The sequence below is a fragment of the Cricetulus griseus genome (genome assembly GCF_003668045.3).
Source record: "Cricetulus griseus strain 17A/GY chromosome 1 unlocalized genomic scaffold, alternate assembly CriGri-PICRH-1.0 chr1_0, whole genome shotgun sequence".
Classification (NCBI taxonomy): Eukaryota; Metazoa; Chordata; class Mammalia; order Rodentia; family Cricetidae; genus Cricetulus; species Cricetulus griseus.
Window position 1 is genome coordinate 247,178,812 of NW_023276806.1, and position 20,264 is coordinate 247,199,075.

At 47.7% G+C, this 20,264-nt stretch overlaps 1 protein-coding gene and 1 long non-coding RNA gene across 4 annotated transcripts; one reads left to right on the top strand and one right to left on the bottom strand.

The window, feature by feature from the left end:
• Nucleotides 1–41: 41 nt before the first annotated feature.
• Nucleotides 42–11,842, top strand: LOC103162131. The gene is made up of 3 exons (XR_003481049.2): nt 42–248; nt 1,123–1,336; nt 11,406–11,842. It is a non-coding gene; the product is annotated as an uncharacterized LOC103162131 (long non-coding RNA).
• Calr3 (calreticulin 3) lies at nt 2,399–20,259 on the bottom strand. 3 transcript variants are annotated; one of them, XM_027394879.2, is made up of 9 exons: nt 20,101–20,259; nt 19,905–20,006; nt 14,127–14,330; nt 11,275–11,369; nt 7,107–7,295; nt 5,705–5,800; nt 4,804–4,935; nt 3,647–3,739; nt 2,399–2,981 (listed from the first exon to the last, which is right to left on the bottom strand). In XM_027394879.2, the coding sequence occupies exons 1-9, from the start codon at nt 20,189–20,191 to the stop codon at nt 2,841–2,843; spliced, it is 1,143 nt and encodes a 380-aa protein (XP_027250680.1). In that variant the 5' UTR covers nt 20,192–20,259; the 3' UTR covers nt 2,399–2,840. The 3 variants fall into 3 exon arrangements, with proteins under 3 accessions (XP_027250680.1, XP_027250681.1, XP_027250682.1); XM_027394880.2 differs by lacking the exons at nt 19,905–20,006; nt 20,101–20,259 and adding an exon at nt 17,896–17,988; XM_027394881.2 differs by lacking the exons at nt 19,905–20,006; nt 20,101–20,259 and adding an exon at nt 17,869–17,890.
• Nucleotides 20,260–20,264: the final 5 nt, after the last annotated feature.

Genomic DNA, 20,264 nt, shown 5'->3' on the forward strand with positions numbered 1-20,264 from the left:
GTCGGCCTGGAAGAGGCGGGGCCTAGGCTTCAGGCTTCTGGAGTAGACCCGGGCGCGGGGACCAGGGGCCTGGGCGTCAGGAGCGCAGCTGCCCGGGAGTGGGCGAGGTGCAACAGACAGGCCACTGCCACAGACCGGCTTGGTCCCTGTACGGTGTCGGTACCACCCTGTGGGCTTGTTAAACAGACTTGCAGACTTGGGTTCTGATTGTTTGCAGATGTGGGTGTGGCCTGACATTTTGATTTGAGGTTTGTTTTGGAGGTTTTTTTGTAACCTGACATTTTGATTTGAGGTTTGTTTTGGAGGTTTTTTTGTAATGTTTGTATGTTTGCCTGTGTGTGAAGAGAGAAGAGGTTGTTGGACGCCCTTGAGATAGAGTTGAGAGCTTTTATGAGCCTCCCCATGTGAGCAGCAAACTCATTTGGGTCCTCTGGAAAAGCAATGAACCATCTCTTCAGCTACCCTGCCGTTTTTAAAGATTTTTTAAATCTTTAAAACCATATATTTTTAAAGATTTATGTGCCTGGAAGAATGATGTGCATCACCCGTGTGCCTGGTGCCCATAGCGGTCAGAAGGCATGGGGTTCCCTGGAGTAGGAGTTTCCAATGGTTATAAACCATCGTCACAGCCGGGCGTCGGTGGCGCACGCCTTTAATCCCAGCCCTCAGGAGGCAGAGGCAGGTGGATCTCTGAGTTCGAGGCCAGCCTGGTCTACAAGAGCTAGTTCCAGGACAGCCTCCAAAGCCACAGAGAAACCCTGTCTCGGAAAACAAAATAAATAAATAAATAAATAAATAAATAAATAAATAAATAAACCATCGTCGCATTGCATGCTGGGAAAGAAGCCTGGGTCCTCTAAAGGAGCAACAAGCGCTCTTCCCTAACCCTGAGCCGTCTCTCCTGCCCTACTTATTTTTATTATTCTATTACTTAATGTGTGGGTGTGCAGTCGGGTCTCCCCTTCTGTCACAAGCCCCAGAGGTGGAACCCAGGCTGTTAGCCTAGGTGGCAAGCATCTTTACCCATTGTCCCCTTAGGACATCCTCATTCAAACCACTAAACAAGTGCTGGGATAAATGGCATACACCACCACACTCACTCCCACTTGGTTTGATTTCTAGGGTTAGTTGTGATGATTGATCCTGATTGCCAGCTTGACAGGATCTAGAATCACATACAAGACAAAGCTCTGGGGGTACATCCGTGAATTTCTGGACTGGCTGTGAAGGGAAGATGCAGCATTCCATGGGTTGGAGAAAGTGAGCTGAACAGCATTTGGCTCTGCATCCTGTCAGTGGATACTGGTGACCAGCTGCCTCACCCCACATGACACATGTAAGTAAGTGCAAGTGCCTCCAGAGGCCATCCAGAAGAGGGCATCAGATCCCCTGGGATGGAGGTTGGGGGTGCCTAGTGTGGGTACCGGAAACTGAACTCAGGTCCTCTGGAAGAGCAGTAAGTTCTCTTTATCACAGAAGCATTTCTCTAGCCCGTAAAAACGTTTTAAATTTTAAGTTTTCTTAGCCAGCTGTGGGGGCCATTAATCCCAGCATTCAGGATGCAGACCAACATCTGGTCTACATAAGGAGGTATAAGCTACATAGTAAAACACTGTCTCAAGTGTTTTAAAGGAAATACAGTCATGTATGGTGGCACATACCTGCCATCTAGCACTGTCATGGTTATTTTTCTATTGCTATAAGACACCACAACCACTGCAACTTGAGAAGAGATTGTTTGGTAGGTAGTTCACAATTCCAGGGGCTTAGAGTCCATGACCCTCATGCAGGTAAGCATGGTACTGGAGCAGTAGCTGAAGCTTATACCTAATCCAGAGGCAGCAGGCAGAGACACACTGGGCCTGGTGTGGGCTTTTGAAACCTCAAAGCCCACCCCCAGTGACACACCTCCTTCAACAAGACCATACCTCCTATCTTTTCAAATAGTGCCACTCCCTAACATTTAAACATATGAACCTATGGGTGCCATTCTTATTCAAATCACCACACAGACAAAATACTTTTACATATAAATGTTTAAAATAATTTAAAAGAAAAATAGGGGGGCTAGAGAGATGGCTCAGTGGTTAGCACTGGCTGCTCTTCCAGAGGACCTGGGTTCAATTCCCAGCAACCACATGGCAGCTCACAACTGTCCATAACGCCTGTTCTAGGGGATCCAATACCTTCATAAAGACATTCATTCATGCAGGCAAAACACCAATGTACATAAAATAAATAATAATAATAAAAAGTGCTGGTTCCAGGACAGCCTCCAAAGCCACAGAGAAACCCTGTCTCGGAACCCCCCCAAAAGAAAAAGAAACACAGAGAACAAACAAATTTTTTTTTAAATTTTAATAAGTCTTTAGAGTAGACGATAAAATATTTTTAAAAATTCATTTTACCATCTTTTATTTCATGAAGGTATTTAAGAGCAAAAGCTCTTAAAGGTATATTAAGAACAAAAGCATATTGTTTATGGTCAGATTCTTACAGGTCCCTCTTCTGCACAGGGGAAACTTTTTTAAGACAACGTCTCACTATGTGGCTCAAGTTGTCCTAGACCTTGTTAGATAGATCAGGCTGGTCTGATACTAAGAGATCTCTCTGCCTGCCTCTGCCTCTGAAGATTAAAGGTGTGTGTTTCACAGGCAGCGGAGGGAGACCTCCTGATATACACAGCAGGGCTGCAGGGTCTGGGGGTGATTAGAGGACCCCACCACAAACATGGGCTTGTTTTTCAGAAACATGGACAAATGACCATGCAGACGTGTGCTTATTCAGATGTGTATTAGCAGGGAGGCGGGGCCAGTCCTCTGCGTGCACAGTGGGGGCGACTATAGTTCACCTTGCCTGTGGAATCTGCTGAAATGGCTGCTGTGACTGTGAAACTTCCCTACCAGCAGCTCCTCATCCTCCTCTCGGGCTTTTTTCACTTCTTCCTTGGCTTGTATGGCATCCATCTCCTTTTCTGGACCCTGGAGGGACAAAAATAAAACAGGCTGGAGCTGGGGCTGGAGCTTATCACAGTAGAGTGCTTGTAGCTCGGTTGATAATGCTTGCCTAGCACTGGATTTCAATAGTCAGCACAGGAAAAACTGAGCACAGGAGAAACTGGACACGGTGGTGCACCTGCATACAGGCTCAGGGGTCAGAAGTCCAAGGTCACTCCCAACAACAAGTCTGGGAATGTGTGAGACCCTGTCTCTAAATAGATAAAAACTGACTACAGCAGACATCCCAGCACTTGGGAAGCAGAGACAAGAAATGATTCCTGTAAGTGGCAAAGCTCTACTGAGACCCCTCCCTCTCGAGAAACCGGGGCTGCAGGGATGGCTTAGACACACTGCTCTCCCAGAGGACCTGTTATCAGTGCCCAGCCCCACACAAGGCAGCTCACAATTCGTGTGACTGCAGCTCCAGGAGCTCCGACACAGTCTTATGGCCTCTGGGGGCACTGCACTCATGTGCACAGGCATAGTTACAGATAAAAATGAAAGAAAACCAGGCTTAGTGGTGCATGCCTTTAATCTCAACACTCAGGAGGCAGAGGCAGACTGATCTCTGAGTTCGAGGCCAGCCTGGTCTACTTACTGAATCCTTCTCTCAAACAAACAACTCGAGCTGGGTCGTTTGTGCTTACCTTAGTCTCCCCCCAGGTGGCCTTGCCAAACCGCTCTGCATATTCTTCATCATCTGTGATCAGGAAGTTATCAAAGATGGTTCCAGATCTCACCTGTGGATGGAAGCAGGCCCTCACTGGTGGTGGGAGATACACAACCTTCCTCATGGCCAGGGGTACTTAGCTCAGTAGTGCACCTATGATCAGGTGTCACTGGCCATGATGAAGCCCGTTTCTATAATGGTAAAGCCATATTCCAGGTGAGGCTCAGGGTGACCCAAGGGTAGAGCACACTCTTACTATGCAGGAGGACCTGACACCTAAGCACCTAGCACCTAAGTGTGGGTAGTGGGTATCAAGTGGGACTCAGAAGCCCAGGCTCCACCCCTACTGCATATCCCACAGCTGACAAGAGTGACAGTCAGCTCCAAAGGAAGGGACTGCTAAGGGGCAAGGATGACAGGGCCATGCTGTGTCTTCAAGACCACATGCAACTGCAAATGATAACAAACATGCTCAGTGAAAAGTAATTACAGGCTGGGGTTCCATGGAGGGCTGGAGGTTAGGAGGTTATCTTAACCACTTGCCACTCCTGAAGCAGAGTTCAGTTCATAGGATCTACACCAGGTGTCTCTCAAAAGCCTGTAACTCAAGCTGCAGGGGATCAGACACCCTCTGCTGGCCTCCAAGGACACTTGCACACATGTGTACATACACAATACACAGAACTCTTGCTGGGAAAGCTTTCAGGACCTGAGTTCAAATCTCCAACCCCATGTGAAAAGCCAGGCATGGTTGTACAGGTGCTTACGACTCCAGTATTTGGGGGGCAGGAGGTGCAGACAAGGGGTTCACTGGACACCAGGCTTGCTGCAGGTTCAGTGAGAGACCCTATCTCAAAGGAATAAGGCAGAGTGGCATAACTAGACACCAGACATCTTCTGGCCTCTGCCCATACATGTTAAACACCCCCCCCACACACACACACACACGTACAACAACATTTGTGTACCAAGCAGGTTTTGTTAAACTTCAAGTTATTAAATCTGCCAGCCACAGTGACATATGCCTAGGATCACAGCACTCAGGAGCTGAAGCAAAAGGGTCATGATTTCAAGGCTACACAGCAAGGTTCAATCCAGAGCTATGAAAGTAAAGCTAACTTAAAGCCAAGTCACCTGCCACAGCTCCAGACCGACGGCACCAATGTTCTCGAACTCTGAGAGGTCGTACTGAGTCAGATAGTTGGCAGGCTTCATCTCCCGGTGGAGCCACACATCTTTATCTATGCCCTCAGCCTTCAGGCCATCCTGCAAAAGCAGATGCTTGCCAGGCATGTGTCACAAGCAGCAGAAATGGTTGGTTTGTTTTTTGGTTTGTTTTTTCCTATCAAAGGTGACTTGCCCACCAAGGGCCAATATTCATAAATCTTTCTGCAACTTATAAAAGTTTTATGCAAAGGAATTCAAGTCTTTTCATTTCCTCCACTAGTAAAAATTCCATGCAAATTTTTTAGCCTCCCTGATCTGGTTTAATTTTTTTTTTATTAAAAGCACCCTTCCGAGGGATGGTGGTGGCACATGCCTTTAATCCCAGCACTTGGGAGGCAGAGGCAGGAGGATCTCTATGAGTTCGAGGCCAGCCTGGTTTACAGAGCAAGTGCCAGGACAGGCTCCAAAGCTACACAGAGAAGCGGTCTCAAAAAACCAAAATAATAAATAAATCAATAAATTAAAAGCCCCTGCCCCTAATTCCTGGAACTTGATAGCCTGAAGCAACCTGCCCCTTTCCCCTTTCCTTTGCATCAACTCTTTCAAAAGTAACAAACCTCAAAAGACTATGATTAGGTTCCCTTGAGACACAGGCACCATCTGTGTCAGAACAAAAACTAAACCAACTTTCTCCCATGTGCTTGCTAGCAGGCTTGGGACACAGTGTGTCCTTTTCACAAAAAGAAATTTCCTTGCCGGGTTACTTTTACTTTGTGACACTGAGAATATTCTCTTCTAACACTACAGGTGGGACAGGGACAAGGGCCACCACAAGGGCCCAGAATCAGTGCAGGAAGAAGCCACACACCTGGTATGGTGGCTTCTGCAGCCAGTCCCCATCCAGCTCACTGTTCCAATCGCTTGGCTTGCTGGCGCCTGCATCCAAAAAGTGCTTTTCCCAATCCTGCAAATATAGAAAGGAGAGCATGACACCAGAAGCAGACTGGGAAGAAGGAAATTTTTGTAAAATGTTTTTATTACATTTATTATGCATATGTGCACAGGTGGTGGTCAGAGGACAACTTGCTGGAGTCAGTTCTGTCCTTCCACCTCGTGGGTTCCAGGAATCAAATCCAAGTCCTCATTGCTTGGCAGTCATCTTACCACCCCCAGGAAATGCTTTAGTGTAAACTGCAGGGGAACCTAGAGAGCACATATGCCCAGTGGGGCTGGGACAGAGCCCAGATAGCCTCCAGAGGCTGGTGGGCACTAGCAGACAGGCAGGACGTAACAGATTAGCGGAGCAGAGCCCTAACTCCTGTCACAATGCCCTTTCCTGTCCACTGGAATGGTCTCCAAGTGTGTGGATGCCTTTGTGTCAAGTTGGCACAGGCTGGGGTCATCTGAGAGGAGGGAGACTCAATTAAGAAAATATATCCATAGATGGGTAATGGTGGCCCAGCGCTCAGGAGGCAGAGGCAGGAGGATCTTTGAGATCTTTGAGTTTGAGGCCAGCCTGGTCTACAGAGTGAGTGAGTTCCAGGACAGCCAGGGCGCCAAAGAAAATCCCTGTCTCAAAAAACAAGAGAGAGAGAGAGAGAGAGAGAGAGAAGAGAGAGAGAGAGAGAGAGAGAGAGAGAGAGAGAGAGACAGAGAGAGATTTCTTTACTAAGATTAGGGTAGTAGGTAACCTGTAGGGAATATTCTTTTTTCTTATAATTTTTATGTATTTATGAGTACTCTGCACACACGCTGGCATGCCAACAGTGAGTATCAAATCCTATTATAGGTGGTTGTGAGCCACCATGTGGTTGCTGGGAATTGAACTCAGGACCTCTGGAAGAGCAGCCAGTGCTCTTGAACTCTGAGCCGTCTCTCCAGCCCCACATTTTCTTAGTGATTGATGGGGAGGGAGGGCCCAACCCATTGTGGTTGATGCCATCCCTGGGCTGGTGGTCCTGGGTTCTGTAAGAAAGCAGGCTAAGCCAGGCAATGGTGGCACACGCCTTAAATCCCAGCACCTGTGAGGCAGAGGCAGGTGGATCTCTGTGAGTCTGAGGACAGCCTGGTCTCCAGAGTAAATTCTAGGTCAGGATAAAGGCTGCTCAGTGAGACTCTGTGTCAAAAACAAACACCCCACTAAAATTGCTTTTGCAATACCTTAAGTTGTGTGTCCAGGGTTCAGTGAGAGGTCTGTGTGGACCATGATACAGTGTAAGCCAGCCATGGAGAAGGACTCTCACCACATTTCCAGGCTGCAGCTCACCTACCTGGGCTTTGTCACTTTCCACCTGATCCCAGTCCCTAGACTCAGCTGATGTCTTTTCCATTTTCTTCAGTGACATCAGGTTCCAGTCATACTCAATGCTGCCAGATTCAATGGACTGGCCGTCAATTTTCACCTCGTAAGAAAGATCTGGCCTTAAAATCAGGGTGTAGAGGTGGGTGAAGCCATCGACCTGCACAGAAACCACAGTGAGGCACACTTTTATTGTGTATTCAGATGTATACTTTAAAATAGGAGCCAGGGCTGGGAGATGGCTCAGTGGGGGAAGGCACTCGCCACCAGGGTCCACATTGATCCACATTGGTGGAAGCACAGAAATGAGTCCCACAAGTTCTCCTCTCTCCTCTCTCTCTCTCTCTCTCTCTCTCTCTCTCTCTCTCTCTCTCTCTCTCTCACACACACACACACACACACACACACACACACACACTGGGGTAGGAGACAGTAGGGATAAAACAGAGCTGGGTGTGTTGGAGTTAGAGGAAGCACAGGCCTCTGCCCTAGCAATTGGGAGGCTGAGGCAGGGAGACCATGAGTTTCTGGCCAGCCTGGGCTACAGTGCAAGTCCCTGACTTTTATTTATTTTGGTTTTTCTTTTTCTTCTTTTTTTTTTTTTTTTTTTTGGTTTTTTGAGACAGGGTTTCTCTGTGGCTTTGGAGGCTGTCCTGGAACTAGCTCTTGTAGACCAGGCTGGTCTCGAAAAAGCAATTTTTTGGTTTTGGTTTTGTTTTTCGAGACAGGGTTTTTCTGTGTAGCTTTGGAGCCTATCCTGGCTTATTTTTGTTTTTCGAGACAGGGTTTCTGTGTATAACAGTCCTGGCTGTCCTAGAAATCACTCTGTAGACCAGGATGGTCTCAAACTAACAGAGATCCATCTGACTCTGCCTCCCGAGTGTAGGGACTAAAGGCGGGCACCACTGCTGCTCAGCCAAAGTCATCTTTTTATCTAAGTTTTTAAAAAATGAAGTTTTCAACTTGTCTTTCTAGGCCTCTTCGATATTTCTCCATATTTCTTTTTACTACACTTTATTTGGTAGATGGAGGTCAGAGGACTTTTGGGTTTTCTCCTTCTACCATGCGAGTTCCAGGAATTGAACTCAGGTGTTCAGATTTGGCAGCAAGCCATCTGACTGCCCCATCTCCAGGTTTTCACAGCTGGAAAGTTGAGGGGAAACTCAGCTGTGAACCTGGATTCCTGACAGGGAGCTGGGAGCCAATGGTCATGTGAGGATTGTTCTCTAACTTTCCAGCATGACAATCTAGGCTAGAAACATAGTCCTCAGAGTTGGAGGGTCTTTATGACAAAAAATTATGTTTAGTAGCAGTGTGTACCCATGAGTGCACACATATGCATCCTTAGATGGAGGTCAGAACAGACCAGAACTTTTGGAAGTTGATTCTCTCCTTTCACCATGTGGGGTCCAGGGTTCAACCTCAGCTTGTCAGGTTTGGTGTTTCTTCCCACTGAACCATCTTATCAAACCCTCTTTCTTAGACTCATTTTGTAATAAATGTGTGTGCAAGGAGCACAAACCTTTAATCTACTAGGGAGGCAGAGGCAGGTGAGTTAGAGGACAGCCTGGTCTCCAGAGTGAGTCTAGTGCATGTGTACAGGGCCCTGTGTGTGTGTCAGTGTTTGTGTGTGTGTGTGTGTGTGTGTGTGTGTGTCAGTGTGTTAGTGTGTGTGTGTGTGTGTGCCCCTGTATGTGTGTGTATGTGTGTCAGTGTGTGTGTGTGTGTGTGTGTGTGTGTGTGTGTGTCAGTGTGTTAGAGTGTGTGTGTGTGTGTGCCCCTGTAAGTGTGTGTATGTGTGTCAGTGTGTGTGTGTGTGTGTGTGTGTGTGTGTGTGTGTGTGTGTTGGAGTGCACAAACTCATGCATACAGATGCCTGTGGAAGCTAGAAGAAGGTGTTGGATGCCACATAATGAGGTAAGGCAATTGTGAGCCACCTGACATGTGTGATGGGATCAGAACTCGGGTCCTCTGCACTCAACCCCTGAGCCATCTCTATTGCCTTAGTCTTCAGCTTCTAAAAGGCTCTTCACTGTTACTAGCTCCTTGCCAATATGAAGAAGCAGGCAGAGGAGTGTCCTTTGGCAGCAGGCTGTGGGAAAGCCATAATATTCAGGCTGGTGAAAACTATTCTGTGACATGTGGCTGGAGGACTCCCGTCAACTCACCATGCCACATGGGACCTCATGCTCTCACCTTCTTGGGAAATCTTCCCTGCCTTTGAGTGGAAAGAACACTTTTTTTTTCCAGACAGGGTTTCTCTATGTAACAGCCCTGACTGTCCTGGAACTGGACAGCTCTGTAGACCAGGCTGGCCTCGAACTCACAGAGATCCACCTGCCTCTGCCTCCTGAGTGCTGGGATTAAAGACGAGCGCCACCACTGCCTGGTCAGCAAAAATGTTTTTAAAAGCATGCAGAAAGCAGCCTTGTATAGCTGACTAAAAGCTGCTATTTTCCTAGGTGTGATGGTACATACCTTTAATCCCAGCTCTCGGGAGACAGAGGAAGAGAGATCTCTGTGAGTTCAAGGCTATACTATGAGTTCCAAGCTAACCAGGGCTACATAATGAATCCCTGCCAATAAATAAATAAATAAATTCATGCCTGGTGCCTATGAAGGCCAGAAGAGGGTTTCTGACCCCTGGAATTGGAGTCACAGGTGGTTGTGAGCCTCCATGTGGGAGCTGTGGGCAAACCCAGGTTCTTTGCATGAGCAGCCAGTGCTTTAACCACTGAACAATCTCTCCAGCCCCTGGACATTGCTTTTTTCTGTGTGTATATGTACAGTGCATATGTGTACAGAGGTACCTGTATGTATGCATGTGCCTACCTGCAAGTAGAGACCAGGGGCTGCGGTCACGTGTCTTCCTTGATCGCTCTCCACCTTCCACACTGAGGCAGTGTCTCTCTGAACTCAGAGTCACTGATCTGGCTGGCCAGGTAGCCTGCTCCAATAGCATTGCCTCAACCTGCCTTATGCTACTGTATGTCTTAAAAACCAAATCAATATGTTGGTGTGGTGGCTCACTCTGGTTAACCAGACATTTGGGAGCTAGAAGCAGGAAGATCAGGAATTCAAGGTCATCCTTGGATACACAGTGAGTTTAAGGCCAGCTTGGGTTACATGAGCCCTTGTCTTAATATGGAGACAAACCCACAAAGCCCTCTAGCTCCAGTGTCACTCTGAGCCCTGTAGTCCCAGTGCCATGGGTTAAGTAGTTTGGCAGAATATGGTGGTTTGAATGAGAATGGCCACCCAAAGGTTCACATATTTGAATGATTAGAATGATGGGGAGGCTATGGACTTGGAGGAGGGGTGGGTTTTGAGATTTCAAATGCCCAAACCAGGCCCACTGTGGGTCTCTTCCCACTGCCTGCAAATCAGGATATAGCTTTCAGTTCCTTCTCCAGTATCATGTCTGCCTGCATGCTGCCTTGTTCCCACCATGCTGACAATGGAACAAAGCTCTGAAACCATAATCCAGCCTCTCTCTCTCTCTCTCTCTCTCTCTCTCTCTCTCTCTCTCTCTCTCTCTCTGCTTTTCGAGACAGGGTATCTCTGTAGCGTTGGAGATTGTCATGGCACTCGCTCTGTAGACCAGGCTGGTCTCAAACTCACAGAGATCTGCCTGCCTCTGCCTCCCAAGGGCTGGGATTAAAGGCGTGCTCCACCACCACCCAGCCTTGGTGTCTTGTCACAGCAATAGAACAGGAAATTTCAATACAGGCTGACTTGCAGGCTATAGCCTTATGGTTTAAGTATGAGCCCCCATGCCCTGTCTTATTCACATTCATCAGGCATGTCTGGGAGGCTGAAAGAGGAGGATCATGGGTTTTGAGGCCATTTGGGCCATGCAGTGAGATGAACTGAAGGGAAAGAAAAGTGGGGCAGCAGAGATAGTTCAGTGGTTAAGAGTGCATCAGCTCTCACAGAGGCCAGAGTTTGGTGTCCAGCACCCATGTCAGGTGGCTCCAGGGGATTCAACACCCTATTCTGACTTCTGTGGGTACTGCACTCACACACACACACACACACACACACACACACACACACACACACACACTGAGAGAAAGAAAGAAAGAAAGGAAGGAAGGAAGGAAGGCAGGAAGGGAGAGAGGGAGGAAGAGGGTGCTTACCTTGCATCTGATTGTCTTCTTATTTGAATGATACTGGTTTTTGAAATATAAGATAACATGAACTTTCTTGATATCAAATCCACAAATATCAGGTCCTAAAAAACAATTAAGTGCTCTCAACTTTCTTCCAGACTGCATCAGCATACAGAAACCCTAGGCTAAGCATTGCCCTCAAACACAGGGAGCAAATACGTCTGTTCGGGACACTCTGACTTCACCAGAAGACAGAAACAAAGGTCTGGTGACTATCCCTCCTGCCAGTTACCATGGCCCCAGCTGTGAAGCAACACACACTAGGAAACAAGTGTCCAGTCCTGTGGTCACAGTGTGGAGAGGCTGAGGCAGGAAGACCACCAATCCCAGCCCAGAGAGCATATCCAGCTCCCGACTCAAAGAGCAAAAGAATGAGGTGAAGATGGCTCAGAAGGAGATGTCATTTGTCCAGGCTGAGGACCTGGCTCAGGTCCTGGGGAACACAAGGTGGAGGGAGAGAGCCCCTGCTGCACCTCGCCTTCTAACCTCCACATGTATACCACGGCCCATGCATGCCTTGCATAAATAATTTTTAAAAGATTATTTTGTGTGTGTGTGTGTGTGTGTGTGTGTGTGTGTGTGTGTGTGTGTGTGTGTGTGTGTGTGTGTGTGTGCAGGTACTTGTGGTGGCCAAAAGGAGGAGTCAGATCCCCTGGATCTGGAGTTCCAGGTGACTATGAACCACCCCACCGTGGTGCTGAGAGCTTAACAGGAGCCCTCCACAAGAGCAGAAAGAGCTGTCTCTCCAGCCCCCAAATACATATGTTCTTTAAAATAAACACTCATTTCAGTGTTTTAATTTAATTCAAATAAAAATTATAGAAAAAAATAAAATAAAATTTTTAAAAAGAACAAAGAGTTAAGGCATTTTGTACTGCTTTGTCTTTTGCTTTTTTGTTTTGTTTTTTCAACACAGGGTTTCTCTGTGTAGCCCTGGCTGTCCTGGAACTCTGTAGACCAGGCTGGCTTCAAACTCACAGAGATCCACCTGCCTCTGTGTCCCAAGTGCTGGGATCAAAGGTGTGAGTCACCACCACCTGGCCCTCAATCGCCATTTTATGCCTTTGAGACAGGGACCCTCACTGAGCAGTCCTTCCAGCTAGACTGGTCAGCCTGAGGCGCTCCCAGGGTCTGCCTGTGTTGGAACTGCAGGTACACACAGCCATGTCTGACTTTTTATGTGGGTTTTGGGGATTTGAACTTATAGTTACCCCTTGAGTCATCGCCAATCTTTATTTTATTTTCTACACTTTTGGAGGGGTTTGAGACAGGGAGTCATTGTAGCCCAAGCTAGCCTCGAACTCTGTAGCTAAAGATGACTTTGAACTGCCTCTACCTCCTAAAAACTGGGATGGTGCCTGCTTTATGAGGTCTGGCAATGGAGCCCAGGGCTTTTTGCATGCTAAGCAGGCATGCTAGGCAGGCACACTAGCAATTGAGCCTGGGCCCAGCCCACACTTGGAATCTTTCAAGCTTCCCAGCCTACACTTGGAATTGCTCAAGCTTTACCATACTTTTAAAAGTGATCAGAAAGCCCACTGTCCCTTACCTGACAGTCTGGGCTTGTTTCAGAAGCCAGAATTTGTCACTTTGGGACATACATGTGTTGACTTCACCTATCCAGTGTCTCTACTTGATGGGGGATGTCCTTCTGTATATATGTTTCTCTTTTTGGTTGATGAATAAAACACTGTTTGGTCAGTAGCCAGTAGAGGCAGAAAGATAGGCAGGGCTAGGAGATGAGAATTTTCGGGAAGGTAGGCAGAGAGAGACTAGGAGAGCAACTCCATGTAGGGACTGGGAAGAAAGGACATGCCAGGTGTTCTCTGGTAAGATAAGACCACATGGAAATACATAGATTTGTATAAATTAGTTAATAATTAAGACAGAGCTAGCCAGTAAGAAGCCCTAGCCATCAGCCAACAGTTTTATAATTAATATAGCATCCATGTGTTTACTTGGGGCTCAACAGCAGCGGGACCTGGTGGGACAAGAAACCTCCACAACACCCACTGAAATCCCAAACGTCATCACTGTTTTCAATCTTAGGAGGCAATGTCTTGTTATTTAGCCAGGCTGGCATCATGTTCTCCCAATCCTCCTGCCTCTCCTCCTGGGTGCTGGGGAGGCAGGATTTACCACCATGCCCCAAAAAGAAAAATCAAACATGTATATATGTATATATGTATATATTTTTTATGTGTGTGATGTTTGTGTATGTGTGTGAATGCAGGTGTGTGGCTGGCTCATTGTGGTCTCAGCACTCAACAAGTTTCAGGGCTGAGGTTGTAGCTCAGAGTTAGAGTGTTTACAAGGCCCTGGGTTTCAACACATAGCCATGTTCAGAACCAGTGAGATGGCTCAGCAAGTAAAGGCACTTACCATCAGGCTTGAAGGGCTGAATTCAAGTCCCAGAACTCAAGCAGAGGAAGGAAAGAACTGACTCCAAGTTACTGGAGCTTCAGGGATGGCTCCTCCATAAAGAGTGGGGCTGTTCTTGCAGAGGTTCTGTTCCCAGCATCCACTGACAGCTCACAACCACCTGTAACTCCAGTTCCAGGGGAACTGACAACCTCTTCTGGTCCCCAGTCATCTGCATGTACATGCTGCACACACAGCCACATAAATTAAATGGATAAATAAACTTATTTTAAAAGTCAGGTTCAGATTCAGAGCCCTTCAGCTTCATGATTCTTAGTCCCGAGAATACTCAGCCTGCATTGGTTGGCTGAACAGTGCTACAAACCTTGGGCCAGATGGGTTCAATACTGCTCAGTTAGTTCTGTCAGCAGAGCCTCAGTGTCCCTGGCTGAACTCACCAAACATGATGTAGTACTGAGACTTTCCGTTCATATTCTTTTGATCCAGGTCAGAGGGGAACACCTTGATGTAGCCACCACCACAGTCCATCTTCTGTTCGTGCTTCACTGTGTACTGGATCACCAGAGTCTTCCCTTTATTGCTGAATGGCTTGAAGCTCGCAGAGATGGCGTAGAATCGGCTGTTCTGGGTTGTCTGCAGGCCTTCCAACAGAAAGTGAGCAAGTTGGAGTCACAACGGCATTGCACTCAGAAACTTGCTGGGACCTCAAATTCAAGTCCCCGGTGGACCCCAATAACAGAGGTCCTGCTTGCACAGAGCAGTTGCAGTGTGCACCAAGTTCATCACTAAGTTCTCTGCTGCCAGGAACCTATGCCTCACACACCCAGATGCCTTGTACTTAAGATGCCTCCTTTGCCAGGGCCAGTGAGATGGCTCAGTGGGTGACGGCGCTTGCAGCCAAGCCTGATGACCTGAATTAGATCCTTGGGGACCCATGCCATGGAAAAAGGGGCAACGCCCAAAAGCTGTCTTTTAATTTCTACTTGCACATCATGACACTTGTGCCCCCACTACAGTATCACGCCCCCCCACATACACTTTACAAAAATACATTCTTGCTAGGTTTTTGTTGTTGCTTTGTTTTGTTTTGTTTTGTTTTGTTTTGTTTTGAGAAAGGGTCTCACTGTGTAACCCTGGCTATCCTGGAACTTACCATGTAGACCACACTGGCCTCGAACTCAGAGATGCCCTGTCTCTGCTTCTGGAGTGCTGGGATTAAAGGTGTGTGCCACCACACCCAAAAGGGTCATTTTTGTTGTTTTGTTTTGTTTTTTAATATTGGGTACAGATAGAACACAGGACTTGGCACATGCTCAGCACTGGCTCTCCCTCTGGATCCCATCCTCAATCCCACCACGGCTATACTTTAGGTTATAAAATTACTAACCTGGGGATACGGCTCACTTGGAAGCTCAACTAGTGGACATGATTCCTGGGGCTCCATCCCTAGCACCATATATAGTGGGAGTGGTGGTATATATCCAAGCACTTGGGAGGTGACAGGAGGGTCAGGAGTTTGAGGTCAACCTCAGCTGCATGGCACTTTGACACCAGCCTGGGCTACATGAAGCCACCTCTAAATCAACACAACAGGCTAGTAAGATGGCTCAGCAGGTCAAAGTCTGAGCGGGGTCCTCAGGACCCACATGGTAGACAGAGAGAACTGACTTTCACACATTGTCCTTTGTCACATGTGTGTCTTAGCAAGTACACACACACACACACTCACACACACACACACACACACACACACACACACACACACACACACACACACACACACACAAGCAGGGGCTGGAGAGATGGCTCAGAGTGTGAGAGTCCTCCTTGAGGTGGAGGCAAGAGACCATGAGTTTCAAGCCCCTGTGATCATTTAAAAAAAAGCTAGATGTGGGCCGGGCGTTGGTTGCACACACCTTTAATCCTAGCACTAGGGAGGCAGAGGCAGGCAGATCTCCGTGAGTTCGAAGCCAGCCTGGTCTCCAGAGCGAGTGCCAGGATAGGCTCCAAAACTACACAGAGAAACCCTGTCTCGGGGAAAAAAAAAAAAGAGCTAGATGTAGCAGCTACACATGCCTTTGACTTCATTGTGTACGTGAGCATTTGGGGTGGAGACAGGAGGATGTCTGGGGCTCACTGGCCACTACCTAGACTCTAGGTTCAGTGGAGACCGTTTTCAGGGAATAAGGTAGAGAGTGACAGAGAGGACACAGGTGTCCTCTCTGGTCTCTTCAGTGTATACACATGTGCCTATACCACACACACCTCTAGATGTAACATGGGAAAGCTTAATTTTGCTACCTTAATGTTGATGAGGCAAGAATATACAACAAAGGTCGTATAGCTACTGAAGAAAACAAACAACTTTTTTTTTTTTTTGGACACAGGGTCTCATGTAGCCTAGGCTGGCCTAAAACTCCTCATTTAGCCAATTATCTTAGAGTTTCTGTTGCTGTGGTAAACACCATGACCAAAAGCCATTTGAGGAGAAAAAGGTTTACTTCACCTTCCAGCTCATAGTCCACCATGATGGGAAGTCGGGGCAGGGTCCTAGAGGCAGGAGCTGAAGCAGAACCATGGAGAGAGGCTGCCTCCTGGCTTTCTCCCCATGGCTTGCTCAACCTGCACCTTTTTAAAATTTAATCTATTTTATTTTATTTTTGTTTTTGTTTTTTTGAAAGACAGGGTTTCTCTTTGTAGCTTTGGAGACTGTCCAGGAACTCACTTTGTAGACTCGCTGGCCTCAAACTCACAGATCTCTGCCTGCCTGTCTCCTGAGTATTGGGATTAAAGGCGTACGTGTGCCACCAGCCTGCACTCTTATATACCCCAGGACCACCACTCCAGGGGTGCCATTGTTCACAATGACTTCCCAATTCAGTCACTAAGAAAATGCCTCTTGGGCTCCTCTACAGGCCAATACTATTGAGGCAATCTTTCAATTGTGGGTCCATTGTCTCTGATGGCCCAAGCTTGTCAGCACAGGAAAAATGACTTGTACTTCTCATCCTCCTGCCTTCACTGACAGAATGCTATGGCAAGTGTGAGCCATAATAACCAGTTCCAGATGTATTTATTTTCCCTTGTTACCTGAAGGCAGTGTAGCTAGCTGTACAGGTGTGTGTCATATCCTAGCACTCTGGGGGGTGAGGCAGATGGATGATGAATTCCAGGCCAATAAGGGATACATATTGAGACCCTCTCTCAAAAAACGCAAAAAACAAAAACAAAAACAAAAACAAAGGGCTGGAGAGATGGTTCAGAGCTAAGAGCACTGGTTGCTCTTGTAGAAGACCTGGCTTTGATTTCCAGGACCCACAGGTTGGGAAAGGTTGTCACTCCAGTTCCAGGGCATCCAATGCTCTCTTCTGATTTCTTCAGGCACCACACAGTGCACAAACATGCAAGCCATCTCAACAGCCAACACACATCTAAGCCTCACATTCTACACATAAATAAAATAAGTAACTTAAAATCCAAAATTAATGTCTGGTTGAAGTGGCTTGTGTCTTAAACCCCATAACTGGAAAGGTGCAGACAGGCAGATCACTGGGAGTTTGAAGCCAGACTAGTCTACACAGCAAGTCCAGGCTGTGAGGGCTACATAGGTAGACCCTGTCTCAAAATAACAGAACCGAAAACCAACAAATCAAGCAACCAACCAAACAACCCCCAAATACCCAAAACTTGGTCTTTTCTTTCATTTTTTTCTTTTTGTTTCTTTTGTTTTATTTGAGACAGTCTCTCTACATAGACCTGGCTATCCTAAATATCTGCCTGCCTCTGCCTCCCATGTGCTGGGGTCAAAGATGTACACCATCACACCTGGCTCTTTCGATTTTTAAAATATTTTGTATGTGTGTTAGGATGAGGGGAGCATGTGAGTGACCCTCACTGCACACATGTGAGGGTCAGAGCACCACTTGTGAGAATCAGGTTTCTCCTACAACTATATGGGTTCTAGGGTTCAAACCCATGGCATCAGGCTTGGTACCAAGCTCAATAGCCCATCTCAACAGCCAACGCGCATCTAAGCCCTCAACTCCAAGCTGGCTCCCCCCCCACACATGGGATTCAGAGCCCCAGCCCACCTCTACCCCAGCAGCCAGGCAGTCTCAAGGGCCAGGCAATCCCCCACTTCTGTGTCCAAGCACCCCATTCTCTCCTGCCACCTTCCACCTGTTTAAATTCCTTGTATCTTTCCACCTGTAACTGCTAAGTCATGGTTCCTGGAGACCATGCAGGGAGTCCAGATTTCCAGATCCTCAGTCACCGGGCCTGGGCTGCTGTTCTTACTAAACAGGGTTTTGGCAGGACAGAAAACCACAATGGGCAGATAGCAGCCACACCCTCTGGCTCACTAATGCCATAGCTGGCTCCTTTCACCACTTCAGTGCTAAAGCTAGAGGGGTTTTGTTTCTGCCTTTTAAATTATTTTATATTACTATGACTAGTTTCCCCCCTCCCTCTAAGACAGGGTTTCTGTGTAGCCCTGGCTGTCCTGGCACTCGCTCTGTAGACCAGGCTGGCTTCAAACTCACAGAGATGGCCTGCCTCTCCCTCCCAAGTGCTGGTTTCTTAGCCAGGACTTCTGGCCTTGCTTCCTCTACCTCCCTCCTGCTATCCTCGCACCCAGCTTCTGTAATGCTGAGGCTGTGCACACTAGGCAAGACTGAGTCCCAACCCCCTCTCCACCGTGGGTGTCTAAGACCCAGTGGGTCACCGGGTCTCCGCCTCAATTCTTTGACTACTTTGTAACATCCAAGGGATATGCAAATGAGTAGCTGTGACTGTGTTTCATCTGTGTTGCAGATGTTTCAATAAAAACTTCCCAGCGTAGTGGCTCACCCCTGTGAACCAGGCATAGTGCTGCTGAGGCAGAAGGCTGTGGAGTGCCAGGCTAGTCCTGGTTTCCTAGAGAGAACCTGTCTCAGATAAACCAGCTTTTTTTCTACAGACAAGCTCTTGCGTATCCCAGATTGTCCTTGAACTTGCTATGTAACTAAGGATGACTTTGACCTTTTAATCCTCCTGCTAATATCTATTTAATTTTTGTTTATTTATTTATTTATTTTAGAGACAGTTTTCTTTCTTTGTTTTTTGAGACAGGGTTTCTCTGTGTAGCCCTGGCTGTCCTGGAACTCGCTCTGTAGACCAGGCTGGCCTCAAACTCATAAGAGATTGTCTGCCTCCACCTCCCGAGTGCTGGGATTAAAGGCATGCTTCACCATCATCCAGCTAAAGTTTATATTTATTATCCAGTTATGGTGGTGCATGCCTTTAATCTTGGTACTCAATAGGCAGAGGCTGGGTAGGGAGATCTCAGCGAGTTCCAGGGCAGCCAGGGCTACAAAGAGAGGCCCTATCTCAAGAAAAGAAATAAAATAAAAATTACATTTATTTATTTATTCTGTGGTGCTGTAGAATGTGTCAAGGTTAGAGGACAATGTGTAGGCATAGGTTCTCTCCTTCCATCCTGTGGGTTCTGGGGCTCAAACTCAGGTCACCCAGATTGGCCACAAGCCCCTTTACCTGCTGAGCCATCTTGCTGGGGCCAGTTTTCATTTTGATTGTCCCCTTTTTTTTGTTTTGTGACAAGAGATGGCTGTTTCTTAGGCTGGCCCAGAGCTCTAGATAGCCAGGTTGGTCTTGAACTTGTGATTTTCCTCATAACTGTGTGCCACAGTCTTGTTCTAATTTTCGTGAAGTGAGGTGATCTTGGGCTACTACTGCAAAGGCCCAAACGGTCGTTCTTGTTGGTCCAGTTGTCATTCCAGGACTCAGGGAGACTCCTGAGCACCTTGGCTGTCATTCCAGGGCTCAGGGTACACAGCCCCTGCCCCCCAAAAATACATAGGATACATAAAAAGGAACCAGCACTTGAGAGGCTGCACCAGGAGGACTGCTGGGAGTTAGGAACATCTTGGGCTACATGAGACTGTCTCAAAAACTAAAAGCAAAATATCCCCAACCATTTTTTTTTTCCTCTGTGTAGTTTTGGAGCCTGTTCTAGAACTCACGCTGTAGACCAGGCTGGCCTCGAACTCAGAGACCCACCTGCCTCTGGGATCAAAGGTGTGCGCCACCACCGCCTGGCTCCCCAACCAATTTTAAACTAACGGAAACCTAAACAAGGTGTGGCATGTGCCTCAGTACCTGGCTTGAGCGGTGGGTGCGCTGTCAGGGTGTCTGTTTGCTCCAGACTCTACACTAACCTTTGTCTTTCTCTATATGCCCATAGAACTTCCCGGACGAGACTCTGAAGTGGCCAAACTGGGAGTCATTGGTGGACTGCACCCAGCGGTTCCTCCAGCGCTCTGTGGGGAGACAGGAGGATTAGCCGGCAAATGCTCTCCATCAGGAGCACGGCCGGTGGACAAGACCTCCGCCCATCGCAACCATCGCTTTCACCTCCGTCTAGAAACTCCTCCTGGAAGTACACAGTGGCCAGCGCCACGCGCAGCACACAGATGGCCCAGAGCGACACTCGAGCCCGGGCCATGGCTGCATGCGCGACTCCCGCTCTTCTGCTCTCCCGCGTCTGCCCGGCTCACCGGACACGACCCAGAAACTAC